This window comes from Adelges cooleyi, unplaced genomic scaffold, assembly GCF_023614345.1.
Source record: "Adelges cooleyi isolate 19-005CV unplaced genomic scaffold, UGA_ACOO_1.1 ACOO_flye_CR_arks_rails_tigmint_CR_PRNA_308, whole genome shotgun sequence".
Taxonomy (NCBI): Eukaryota; Metazoa; Arthropoda; class Insecta; order Hemiptera; family Adelgidae; genus Adelges; species Adelges cooleyi.
Genome location: NW_026095979.1, coordinates 713,277 through 727,894, shown reverse-complemented (window position 1 = coordinate 727,894; position 14,618 = coordinate 713,277). Strand labels below are relative to the sequence as shown.

General features: G+C 29.8%; 2 protein-coding genes across 2 annotated transcripts; both read left to right on the top strand.

Moving 5' to 3' along the window:
- Window positions 1–904: 904 nt before the first annotated feature.
- Window positions 905–3,578, top strand: LOC126839844 (uncharacterized). Its single transcript, XM_050575265.1, has 2 exons — window positions 905–1,154; window positions 1,789–3,578. Exon 2 carries the CDS (start codon window positions 2,023–2,025, stop codon window positions 3,076–3,078), a length of 1,056 nt encoding a protein of 351 aa, XP_050431222.1. The 5' UTR covers window positions 905–1,154; window positions 1,789–2,022; the 3' UTR covers window positions 3,079–3,578.
- Window positions 3,579–7,679: 4,101 nt separating this feature from the next.
- LOC126839846 (uncharacterized) lies at window positions 7,680–14,136 on the top strand. Its single transcript, XM_050575267.1, has 2 exons — window positions 7,680–7,812; window positions 12,652–14,136. The coding sequence occupies exons 1-2, from the start codon at window positions 7,732–7,734 to the stop codon at window positions 13,939–13,941; spliced, it is 1,371 nt and encodes a 456-aa protein (XP_050431224.1). The 5' UTR covers window positions 7,680–7,731; the 3' UTR covers window positions 13,942–14,136.
- Window positions 14,137–14,618: the final 482 nt, after the last annotated feature.

Below are 14,618 nucleotides of genomic sequence, written 5' to 3'. Positions count from 1 at the left end.
TTAATCTTTGTTATGCATACACCTGATTTTTGGGAACTCCTTTTAATTATAATGGCCATATTAAGTTTTTCTTCAATTATATACCTCTCTGAATTTGTTTTAAATTATGTAATGCTTTATTTACTAATTCTTAAGATTTTATCAAGTCAATTACTAACGTTTTTAGGTATCTAGATAAAGGTCCAAACATTTTAAAAATTCGAATGTAAATAATTGCTGTTAATATAATTTCATAACTCATAAATGCCTCTTTTAGATTTCTAGCTTCTGTGACACAGCCGTATCCTTGACACGTGCCGGAAACAAAATGAAAATAGCACGAAATGCGATAATAAGTGTGTCGTTATGAGCCACAAACTTCGGTTAACGATGATTTGTACTAAACTATTATTTCCAGAGAAAATTCAAAAGAAAGACGTAGTTTATTTTACACCCATACTGTTTTTTTGTTACTTTATTGTGCATTATTATTAATGTATTAATCTAAAAAAAAAATGACCAACGTATTTCAATTGAAAAAATCTCTGTATATATACATATATATATATATTATATATTTCGTCGCTTAAAACGCAACATCTCATAGCTAATTTTATTCAACTTTACAGGAGAGTAAAAACACAGAATTGACAAAATATAATCCATCTGTGGTAAAAATATCAGTTTTAATTATCATTCAGTAACAATTAATATTATAACTATGTTATAAATTATTTGATTATAGCGTTATTTATTGACTTTTATCTGAGCCCACTAGTCGACTCCCCGTGTAATTTGAAATACAATAGTGTGGCAAATGCATATAAAAAAAAAAGTTGTAATTTGCTCTTGGTAAACAATATAAAACCAAATAAACGAAACTTTTTTTATATCATATTGATAAAACCTTTTGCAATATTTAAAACGACAAGTGTACGTTTTCAAATACGCCAGACAACCAAAATATCAGCTAAAAATGTGTTGAGTGTCTAAAACAATATTACTTACCATAAGAAAACGTTATTCCCTGTACTCGAATTACTTAGCTACATTTTTAGTATTCAATTCTAACGTGTTGCACTGTTGTAGTAAAAATGTTCGCACACCACTGTTTTATTTTATTATTACATTCCATACTACCAGTCAACTTTATGATGATTGAATCTACAAACCAAGTAAGCTATCTTTAGTTACCACAATCATAACGTCGTTTGTTTTTACACCCTTAATTTTTATAAGACCCTTTATTTGCTCACTCTGTTCACTATGGACAATAAATTGTTGTAATTTCTCAAAAAATGTTCGGATCATGTCGAAATATATTTTTAACATTAGTTATCACATGCTTTAGTAACATGATTGATTAATCAGGTAATACTCGAAACAAACGTTTTTAAAAGTTTAGGCAAGGAAATATATGCACTGTGCAGATAATATTGATTTAAAAATCTTTAGCTAACTAGAAGATATTGCATCTTTATAAAGAATGATCAACTTTTTATTGTAAGATACTTAATTTCCCTGAACTTAACCTGTAATTTCAACTAAAGTTGCACCATGTTATTCCGTGATATAAATAATATATACAACTATTTTGAGATCCTCTGTTTTCTCTGTTATATATATACGCCGGTACCCTACTCAAGTACTTAAAAATATCCATCGGGACCTAATTCATTTCAATTTTGGAATTTTGGGACTAATTCAAGGTTATCCTTGATGTGATAAAAATCAGGAATTTACCAAAAAAAATATTATGCATCTTTATATATAATTGTATTTAATTAATTATAAATAATGTTTTAATAGATTTCACCGACATATTATATCAGTCGAACATTCCCTCATTCATTCGTTAAAACAGTGAACATTCTAAAAACCTATAATGAGCGAGAAATCAAATTTGTGAAAAAGAAATTACAATTCTAACAAATCCTGTTCACTCTTACAGACGATACCAAAGGCCGCGATAAGGTGTTTGATAAATTCGACAAGAAAATCGAAGACATTAAATGTACATGCTCTTTAATCGTGAAAACGAAAATGGCGTACTTGGCGAATATTCTGGAAGGGTTGCGAAGTGGCGGAGCTATAGAAGTTGCAAATGATAAATTAACCGAATTAAAAGAAGAAGCGGGTTTTATGGTCCTGTTGTTTCAAAGTGGCAAAGTCAAAGCGGGCAAATGGTTTTGGAGTTTTTATTTAAAAATCATGGCAATGATTGATTACGAGAGCAACAACAATTTCTTTGGGGAAACCCTTTTCGAAGATGAGGAATTACTAAGTAGTATTACACATTTTATACAACATTGTAAAGATCACAAATACCTTCCCAAAAATAGAACTGAGACTGATTTGGTGTCGAAAAATTCCAATGTACCCAAAGATATAGTTAAAGACTTGCACAAGTCTGCGCAAAATTATTATTTTTTTTTCGGTATGAAATTCGTAACGATTTCCCATCTATACTTAAAACCGTTTTGGACTGAAAATGAATTATTTTTTGGGAAAATAACAGGCTCAATTATAGAATGGTTGCCGACGATAAGACGGCACGCAGTTGAAGTGAATAAAACCAAGGAATACATTGAAAACCGCCAATGGATATCGAAACCGTTCGGACACCTTAGTTACCACGAGTTAGTAATCCAAATTATAGCTGTGAGAATGTACACCTATATGTGGGTGATGTTGGTAATATTCAATAAAGAAATGCCTAAAATGGATGTAAACAGTATAAAAGTTATTTATACGGAGACAAAATACAAAATCGATATGGTACACAGATTCATGCCACACACCGACACTTTTTGTTCTGATATAGTAGCAGCGTTATACTATGCCATGAATGAAAACCAAAAAAACTTTGATTGCATTATAGCTAGAATATCGGTAAGAGTCAAAGACATTTTAGTTGAGTTAAACGGGCGTAATTCCAATGGTAGCGACTGGATCAATATTGATGCAAACGACGAGTTTAGCGGTGATATGATAATGTCATTTCTCCATGAATTTGGAAATAATTTTAATCAATTAAGAGTTAAGTTAATGCCTTTAAATTATGCGCTTGTGTTGAGTTTTCTGGTAGAAGGTAATTGATGTTGTTGAAGATAATGACCAAATCATTCATCTAACATTACACTTTTATTTTGTACTTTTCGTTCATACCTCCCCCCATATAAATAGTACAATAGGATAGAAAAATCCTCGTCTAGAGACCTAGTAGAAACTTCGTCGCCATGTATTGTTATACCAATCACATCCCGTAAATAGTTATAGCACCTAATATGGTTTTACTCCCTTCCCCAATCTCTCTACGTTATAATGTATTTTTTTTGAAATGTCATTTTAAGTACAAATCGTGATATCTATTAAACATAATAAACATCTTCAATATTGTTTTCACATAATAAATGACCACGTTAAAACTGTAGTATCCAAAAGTTTATCTATGCTTTAAAAGTAGAAACCATAAAAAAATAAAAGTAACTATATTACTTATTGTAGTTTTCTAACTTAACAAATAAGTTTTTTGCATTTCTTTTTAGTTTAAAATTATTTAAGTTATTTATTTTGATGATGTATAAATAGAACATGTTTTATGATCATATTGAATAGTTGTAACGATTGACTCATAAGTAATGTTTGTGAAATAATTGGTGTTATTTGCTTTACATTTGTATAATGTTTTATTTAAAACTGTTCAATTTTAAAATACGTTAAATAAAATTTGAAACTTTACGAAATCATCTTATTATGATCATAATGCAGTGATAAAGTGTTTGCTATTTGCCGATGATTTTAAGTTGTATATTAAAATTCAATCGCTTAGTGATTATTGTAAGTTGCATTCGGAATTGGAAAAACTTTGTGATTGGTCAATTGAGAACTGGTTGTAAATAAATGAAAGTAAATAATTGCAAAGAACATTTACAAGAAGTAAATATGATAATAATCACCTAAATTGAAAAAATGAATGTATGAATGGCCTCATTGTTGCAAATTATTATAAAGATCTAGGTGTGTTACTTACTAGTGATATCCTTTTTGAACCATCTCACATATAATAAATAAATAAATAAAACCCTTAATCATAAGATAATACACTCGCTGCATATACGCATTTTGACAACAATGTTGTCATCTTCAGCGCTAACGCAGTGTTGCCACGTACAAATTTGTAAAGTTTCGATAGTTATCGTAAAATACCCAGATAACCGGGTTTCCTCCGATTTAGACTCTGCCTCAATTTCATTATTTTTCTATTTGAGAGGCAACTGCACCTACCTTACATTTTCCCAAAATTGACTTGGCAACACTGTTTTACTTAAAAATAACCTAGAAATCGTTTGGCTGCATCAGATTTACGATAACGGATATGTCAAATATGATATCTCAATATCTGATAACATTTTTATCAATGACCATTAATCATAATAAATAATAATAATAGATTTGAATATACTGTCAAAATATAATTAAACCAAAATTAAATACATAATACAAAAGTCGGTTTTTATTAATCTTTCAAACACACAAATAAAACAATAAAATCCTTCTAGTTGTCAAACAAAACAATTGTAATAACACAATTATAATAATGTTAAAATTTTGAAATAAAGCTCAATTTTAATGATATTCTTCTCATCACAGGGAGATCCTAATATAAATATTGTAATTTACAATATTAGGTAGCATGCAAATAAAACCACTAATTTTTCCTTTTGTCAAACAAAATAATAGTAATAACATATTAATAATAATTTTAAAAAGTTTGAAAAAGAGCAGTCTAAATTGATAGAAGTATTTCCTGGTATAAATATTACTATTTACAATATAAATAACATGTAAATAAAACAACTAACTTGAGGATCATATAAAATAATAGTAAAAACATATTAGTAATAGTTTTAATAAGTGTGGAAAAAAAAGTCTTAATAATACAAATTTTATCACAAGTAGCTATAAATAACATAATATTAAATAATGTACAAATAAAATAACTAATTTCTCCTTTTGTGAAACAAAATAATAGTAATTATACATAAGTAATAGTAGTTGGTGGTAGTAGCTAGTGCAATTGATTTGCAGTCATATATTTTCGAGAATCAAGAAAATTTAATGATTTCAAACGTTTAACTTAGTTTGAATTAAATAGAAATCTCTTATATAGTTGGTGAGCACATCCAATATAGAAGTTTTAGCAGTTATTGATTAATACAGATTTTCAGTTTGTGATAACTTGCAACTAGAATTTTCACTAATTGTAAGCATAGTATTGAATATAATTAATATTGTTTATTTGGGTCATGGAATATAAGTAATAAATATTATATAACCTTATATGGTATTATATGTGTACACTGAAGAAATCATGAGTAATATTTAAGTTGTTTATACAAGGACCAATTACGTCTGTAACCTAGATTGTATCGTATATAAGACATAGTATTAAGGTGTTGGATTGACCATTCTATTACGGCTGCTGTTATAATTGAAACGTACGTTGTATATATATATTATTCTCTATACTGTGTGTGTGTTTTTTATATTTAATAGTATTGTGTTAAACATATTATTGTTGTGTTTTATTTTCTACTAAAATACTAACTTCCACCAAGATATACAGGCGTATATCGCAATAGGTTATTGGCCCAGACACATAGTCTCAGGCACAACAGTGAAGCATCAGAAGGCTAAGTATTTTATGTAGTTAAAATTCACTTATTCCAATTGTTCAGTACGTACTATTTTTAAGTACGTTATCTTTTAACTATGGACGAGTCACTGAAGATTACAAAGCTGAGTAACTCGGAAGGCTGGACACTTTGGAAATTTCAAATGAAGGTAATAATTAATTCATTTGAGATAAGCGGTATAATTACAGGAGATTATAAAAAGCCAGTATATACAATAGCAACCTCCGAGAAAGAAGAGGATGCCAAGAAAAGATTTCAGTTAGAACGAATAGCGTGGTCAAGGGCTGATAGTAAATGTCAAAGATTAATCGTCACGTCATTGGAAAATGGACCGTTACAATATTTGCTAAATTGTAGTACAGCATATGATATGTGGAACAAATTATTAAGTATCTACGAGCAAAAATCTGAAGCAGGTAAACATTTATTACAAAATAAATTTTTTAGTTATGTAAAAGAGCCTACAGATGACATTTCGACGCATATCAGCAAACTACAGAATCTTCAAAACCAACTCGCTCTATCGGGAGAGAAAATCTCTGACAATATGTTGCTAACTAAAATTCGTATGACTTTACCGCCATCTTATTAACATTTTTACAGTGCATGGGACAGTGTACCTCAAGCAAGTAAAAATTTAAATGAACTTACATCTCGGTTGTTAATAGAAGAATCGAGAATGTCTCAAGGAGGTTCAGAAGTTGAAGCAGAGGAATCCAATGCTTTGACTGTCAAAAGATTTCAAAAGAAATTTTTTAAGAAGATTGGTGGTAATGTTGGTAATGAACGTAATTTTAGTAATAATAATACTAAAAAGATAGGTCCCTGTTTTTGGTGCAAGAAACTAGGTCATCTCAAGAAAGACTGTAGGAAGTATCAAAAATACCAGAAGGATCAGGGTGAGGCGAAATCAGATTCGCCAAGTACAAGTTTAACAGGTCAAGCGTTCTATAGTGAATCTTTGGTTACTGATCGCAAAGAGAATCAATGGTATTTGGATTCAGGAGCTACTGAACACATGACAAGCAACAGAGAGTGGTTTGTGAACTATAAAAAATTCAGGTCGCCAGTGGAAATAAGGATTGGCGATGGTACAAATTTACAGGCAGAAGGTTCGGGTAATATAAACATAATATGTTATGTGGGAAATAACATGAATACAAATTATTTGTCTAATGTGTTATATGTACCAAATTTAAAGTATAATTTATTTAGTACGGGCAAAGCATTAGATAAAGGTTTGAAAATGGAATCAGATAGTAAAAAGTGTATTTTTTTGAAAAACAATAAGGTCGTTTGCACTGGTGAACGCAAAAACGGGTTATACAATATGAACATTGAGATTGTACAGCAAATAGCCGACGACATGACATTGACCGAGCAAGGTAACGGACAAATGGAAGTGAATGCGGCAATCGCGGATTCCATTCAACTTTGGCATGAACGACTAGGGCATCAATGTAAACAGTACGTAATGTTCACTATTTACTATTAACCTATTTTTATAAACATATTATGTTTGTTTTGTTAATCATCTGTACTGTTTGCTTTATGATCGTATACATCTTGAACGATAAAATAAAAATAGATAAATAAAATAATAAAGCTGATCATGAACAAAATTAATTTTAATAGTGATTAAAAAATCAGCCGTGGATAGATATTTAATTTAATCATTTAGTTTCTTTAAATTTTCACTGCATTTATTAAAAAATGTACTGGATTTTTCTTACATTTTCAGATATTCACCAAGAACAAAATACGACTTCTTTGAATATAAAAAAATATTTAATTATCTCAGTATAAAAATTATAACCAAATAAACGTGACGATTTTCAATTTCGTATCGATTTAATCATTATTGATTTTTTTTTTGACATGTTTCATTTTCAACTATGTTATACAAACAAAATTGTTTGCTAAAGACGTTTTAAGAGTCTCAGACAATATTAATTTACAACTGTAAAACGTTATTCCCACCGTTCTAATGACTGACAACATTTTTATTATTACATTGTGACTTATTACAACGTTGTACTAAGACTTCTTAAAAATGATCGCGCTCAGTTATATTTTTTTGGCCGCATATTTCATACTATCTGTCAAATTTGTGACAATTGAATCAACAAGCAAAGTAAGTAACATTTATTTATCACAATCGCAGAAGTTCGGTTTTTTAAATAGGAAGATCCGAAATTTGCTTATTTTTCGACCTCTTATGTTTAAACTGTTATGATTTTCGAGAAATGACAAGATCAAAACATAATGTTTATACAAAGAAGTTTGTATAAAACATTAGATAGAAATACTACTTATCCGCCATAGCATATGACCCAAATTTCGGTTAACCTACCACCCGCCTCAAGAGCTGAAAATGTAGGTTTACAATATATTTTTTTATTCAACTGACCATAAAATCTCCCGTGAGAGAAAACTCTTGTTGCGTACAAACTTAACCTAAAATGGTTATATAAATATTATTTAAAAAACGCTGTTACGTGAATTGAAAAACAAATAGTTAAATTGACCAATTCATAGTAATAAATTTCCGAAAAATATTATTTTACTATTATCGTATAATTGGAAAAATTGCTTTATTATATTAACAACAGTCACAATAAATTTGTATATTGTATTTATAACGTACAAAAAATCGATCGAGGTGTGGAACTATGATGATTCTACCGTTGCAGAGCCTTTTATGTAAATACAAAAATATGTTTTCATTGTGTTTGCTTTTAACTATTTTTATATTTTTAATGAAAATTATGTCTTTAAATATTTTTACAAAGGAAGTTGTGCAGGCAATCGTTATTTAAAAAACTTTTCTTATCTAGAAGATATTTTATTTGAATATCTATTTAACATAAGACAACAATTTTCTTTGAAATTATTAAAATGTTTTGGTTTTTCTTTTTGGAGACACTTGCCTCATGTTATGGTAACTAGCTAGTAAATGTTTGCAAACCGCACTCCATCTCCTATCCTGAAATTCACACAATTTAAAATAATTATTAAAAACTGGATATCGACAAGGCTAAATGTTGATAAAATATACTTATTTCCGTTAAAGTTTTTATACATACATACATATGATGTATGTATTGTTTTTATAGATTTCATCGGTATATTACGTTAGTCGAAAATTCCCACATTTGTATGTTTTCACAGTAAATAATCTGAAAACCTACAACGAGCGAGAAATCAAAATAAATGAAAAAGAAATTACAATTCTAACAAATCCTGTTCACTCTTACAACGATACCAAAGGCCGCGATAAGGTGTTTCATAAATTCGACAAGAAAATCGAAGACATTAAATGTACATGCTCTTTAATCGTGAAAACGAAAATGGCGTACTTGGCGAATATTCTGGAAGGGTTGCGAAGTGGCGGAGCTATAGAAGTCACAATAAATAAATTAACCGAACTAAAAGAAGAAGCGGGTTTTATGGTCCTGTTGTTTCAAAGTGGCAAAGTCAAAGCGGGCAAATGGTTTTGGAGTTTTTATTTAAAAATCATGGCAATGATTGATTACGAGAGCAACAACAATTTCTTTGGGGAAACCCTTTTCGAAGATGAGGAATTACTAAGTAGTATTACACATTTTATACAACATTGTAAAGATCACAAATACCTTCCCGAAAATAGAACTGAGACTGATTTGGTGTCGAAAAATTCCAATGTACCAATAAACATCTTTCAAGAACTTCGTGCGTCTAGCCTTATTGTCATAGATTATTTGAACGCCATGGCATACAAACCGATCGACCATTTGTATCTTAAACCATTATGGGATGCGCACGAGTTACTGTTTGGGGAAATAACAGGCTCTACCATAGAATGGAGGCCAACGATAAGACGACACGCAGTCGAAGTGAATAAAACCAAGAAATACGTGGCAAACCACCAATGGATATCGAAACCGTTCGGACACCTTAGTTACCACATGTTGATTAAACAAATCATCAGTGTGAGGATGTACACCTTTCTGTTGGTGATGTTGGTAATATTTAACAATGAAATGCCTAAAATGGATGCGATCCGATTGAAAGCTATATACGTGGAGACACTTGACACAATTAATACGGGACGCGGATTTATGCCATACACCGACACTTTTTTTTCTGATATAGTAGCAGCGTTATACTATGCAATGAATGAAAACCAAAAAAACATTGATTGCATTATAGCTAGAATATCGGTAAGAGTCAAAGACATTTTAGTTGAGTTAAATGGGCGTAATTCAAATGGTAGCGATTGGATCAGTATTGACATAAACAAAGAGTTTAGCGATGATATGATAACGTTATTTCTCCAAGAATTCGGCGGTAACTTTAATCGGTTGAATGTTAAGTTAAAGACTTTAAACTATGAGCTTGCGTTGAGTCTTCTGGTTGAAAGAAATTTATATTTCTGGGGATAATCACCAAACTTGGTTACATATTGCAATTGTAAACATTTTTTTACTCTATTCTCTAATAAATCTTTATTGATCCTGTATTTGACATTTAAATGTCCAACGATTCTAATTAATATTGAGTATAAGTATATTGTACAATATACAATGATATAACTAAATAACAAAAAAAATGTATGATCCATTTAAAACATTTACATAATTATTTTATAATTTGATTTTAAAATTGTTATTATTATAATGTTGTTCGTTTAAAATAGTTTAAATCAGGACATTTTTTCAATAATTTAATTATTCATAATAACTGTTCTAATGCTAATTTTCAAACTATTTTAATGTATCAAATTGCAAGCCTTCATATTAAAACTGTATTTATAATGAAATTTTGGTTAAACAATTATTATCGGCATGTTTTAATTAATACACAGCTTATAAATATATTATGTATAAAAGCCATTGTTGGTCATTTATAAATTATATTACTCGTGCTTGTGATTTTAAGTAAAATTTAAATCTTAAAAAAGTTAGTTATAGGTAGCTTTTATAATATTTGATAATAATAATTGACAGTGTGATCACGGCAACAAAGAGCATTTTTAAAAATATTTATTTTCGTACATTTTTTTATATTATTAAACCACATTAGCCCAAAAAAACAGAAATGGTAATTTTAGTGTTTAAAAACGAACTCAAAATACTAATTTACAATTATATTAGTATGCTTCATTAACGTCGTGTCTCTTTAAAAAAAAGGCCAATAAAGGAATGCTATGGAAGATGTGTATGTTTTCTAAAATGCTCCTCCTTTCTGCTTTGTTCACTGACCCTACCAAAAATAGTTTTCACTTAAATTGGACGACCATCATACAACTTGGAAGTCAACACGTTAAAAAAAATTATTTGTCTTCCTCACCTAATTTATTTTTTATTATTTACACACGAGAAGCCGTTCCGATTACCGATGGGCGATACAGGAGTAAGCCCGACGACATCATTAACATTGATTAATGCGAAACGAGAACTGCTCCCCCCTCCGACATTGGTATTTAACAGTTTTCTTAAAATGCCTTTTTGCGTCTTCTAACAGTTGGACATCAAGTTTTGGACATGTGACTTACGTACATGAAAAATTAAAACTGTTCAGCTATCAAGTTTTATTACATTTTATAAATATGCACCAACAACTTTTAATTTAACGTTTCTATGCGAGTAAGTGTTTCTATATCGGTTCATTTCTATAGTTAAATAATTTATGAGATTTTTTTTCTTACAAATTCCAATTTTTACAAACTACAAAATGCGACTCTTTTGCACATAATACAATGATGCTCATAATAAAATAAATAAACGTACGAACTTTATTCAACTTAGTGTTGATGTAACCTATATTAATATATTTTTTTTTTTTTGACAAGTACCACCCATCCATTTTCAAATGTATTGTACAAACAAAATTATTTACTAAAGACGTTTCAAGTGTCTGAAACAGTATTAATTTACCACTGTAATACGTGAATTCTCAGCACTCTAATGGATGCCAAAATTTTTATTGTTCCATTGTGACTTATTACACCGTTGAACTAAGACTTTTCAAAAATGATCGCGCTCAATTTTTTTTTTTATCATTATATTTCATACCATCGGTCAATTTTGTGACGATTAACTCGACAAAGAAAGTAAGCATTATTTATTTATCACAATCACGGAAGGTCGTTTTACATTCTTATAATAAATACTTAGAAGGAATCAAAATCAAATTTTGTTTTTTTTATTTATTTTATTTATCGATCAAGACATTAGATAGACATTCTCCTTAACGACAATAACTCAAATTTCAACTAATCTATCCACTCTTTAAGAGCTACAAACAAGAAAAAAGGTAGGTTTAATGTAAATTGGTTTAATTTTTTAGACCACGAAATCTTCCCCCGAGTCAACACTCGTTGCTTGACAAACCTTAAAAAGTAAAATGAAAAATATTTTAAAACAATTATCCTAGAGTTGGAAAAATGACTTTATTATATTAACAGCAGTTTTTATAACTTTGTGTCAAACGTCAAAATAAGATTTGCTACCACGATGATTCATCCGTTGCAGATTCTCTTATGCAAATAAAATAAGACATTTTAATTGTGTTTGCTTTTAATAATTTTTATACTTTTAATTTACAATTAATGGATTTTTATGATTGTAGTTTTTAATTTTTGAACAAAAACTATTATTAGGTAGAGAACGATCTAACGAAAATAATACTCAGTGTTGCAGAAGTAGTTAAGTTTATGAAGTCTGCAGGCTGACTTGATTTAAAAAAATAATAAAATTCATAATTTACCATTTAAGTTAGAACACCACCTAACTCAATTTCCCCAACTTTACAAGAGGTACAAAAAAAAAAATTCATTAGGAAATATCTTGTGTCGGTGTTGATTTTTCATTAGGTAACCTCACCAAACCTAAAAAGTTTTCGGCAAAAACTGCAGAAAATTAGGTGGTGTTAGAACCCACATGACGATATTATACATTTTTATATAGTAATACACATATTGCTTTTATAGGTTTCGCCGACATATTACGTTAGCCGGACATTCTCTTCTTTCTTCGTCAAAACAGTGAATAATCTAAAAACCTACAATGAGCGAGAAATAATATTTAATGAAAAAGAAATTACAATTCTGACAAATAGTGTTCAAAATTATAACGATACCAAAGGCCGTGATAAGGTGTTTAATAAACTCGACAAGAAAATCGAAGACATTAAATGTACATGCTCTTCAATCGTGAAAACGAAACTAGTGTACTTGACCAATATTCTGGAAGGGTTGCGAAGTGGCGGAGCTATAGAAGTTGCAAAGGATAAATTAACCGAATTAAAAAAAGAAGCGTGTCTTATGGTCCTGTTTTTTCAAGAAGGCAAAACCAATGCGGCTAAATGGTTTTGGAGTTATTTTTTAAAAATCTTGGCGATCATTGAATACGAGAGCAACAAATATTTCTTTGGAGATACCCTATTCGAAGGAGAAGAATTACAAAGTGGTATTACACATTTCATACAACGTTGCAAGGAAAATAATTACCTACCCAAAAATAGAACTGAGACTGATGTGGTGTCAAAAACATCCAATGTACCAACTAACATCTTTAACAAACTGCGTATGTCTATAATTGTTGCTATAGATTATTACATGATAGAAGACAAACCGGTCGAATATTTTTATCTAAAGTCGTTATGGAATGTACAAGTATTATTGTTCAGCCAAATAACCGGAGCAACCATAGAATGGAGGCCAACAATAAGACAATACGCTGTCGAAGTGAACAAAACCAAGGAATACGTTGAAACCCGACAATGGATATCGAAACCGTTCGGACATCTTAGTTTCCACAACCTGGTAAAACAAATTATTAGTGTGAGGACATACATCTTCCTGTGGGTAACGTTTGTAATATTCAATAGAGAAATGCCTCAAATGGACGTGGACAGTTTAAACACTATTTATAATATGACAACAGACACAATTGTTATGGTACATGGCTATATGCCACACTCTGACACTTTTTTTTCTGATGTAGTAGGTGCGTTTCATTGTGTAATGCACGAAGATCTAATAAATTTCGATAGCATAATATCTAGAATATCGGTAAGAGTCAAGGAAATTTTAGTTGAGTTAAACGGGCGTAATTCAAATGAAAACGATTGGATCAGTGTTGACATAAACGAAGAGCTTAGCACCGATATGATAAAGACATTTCTCCAAGAATTTAGCGATAAATTTCGTCAGTTGAAAACTAAGGTAACGCCTTTAAATTATGATCTTGCATTAAGTCTTCTGGGTGAAGAAAGTTGATGTTGTCGAGGATAATCACCAAATCTAGATTAATATCTAGTATTACACTTGTAATGTTTATTTTCTGTTCTCATCTCATTTCGTATCAATTATAGGGTTGCTAAATCATATTTGACTTCATTTTTTTAAACCTCGAAATATTCTAATGGTCTTATCTATATGCAACGTACCCTGTCTGTATGCACTGAAAGGTCTCCGGAAAGTAAAGGTTTTATTTTGTGATTCTGAGCGTGAAAAATCCGAATATACAATTAATTTTTGTCTAACCCTGTAATATCCCTTTGTTATTAGACATTTTTAACCTAATTTGATTTTGTTAAACATAGTATAATAACGTATTTGGAGTCCTCATCTTTAAAAACATAAAACAAACCCCGTAATTTTCTTGCGACCTATCAGTGCATATAAAAAGGAGTATTTCGTATTTAATACATTATATAAATATTCCATTTTCCTTAAAAGTAAAACCAATGTATATTTATACAAGTACCTATATAACTAATTGTAGTTTCTTTATTAATTTAACATAATATGTTACATTAAATAACTAAAATTGTTAACTTCGATTTATGTGAGCTTTTACAAATTGTGGTCAGTTTACAATAGTGAATGAATTAATCAATTAAATTTTACTCAATTGATATTGCGAGTAAAACAAAAATAGAATACTGTTTGAA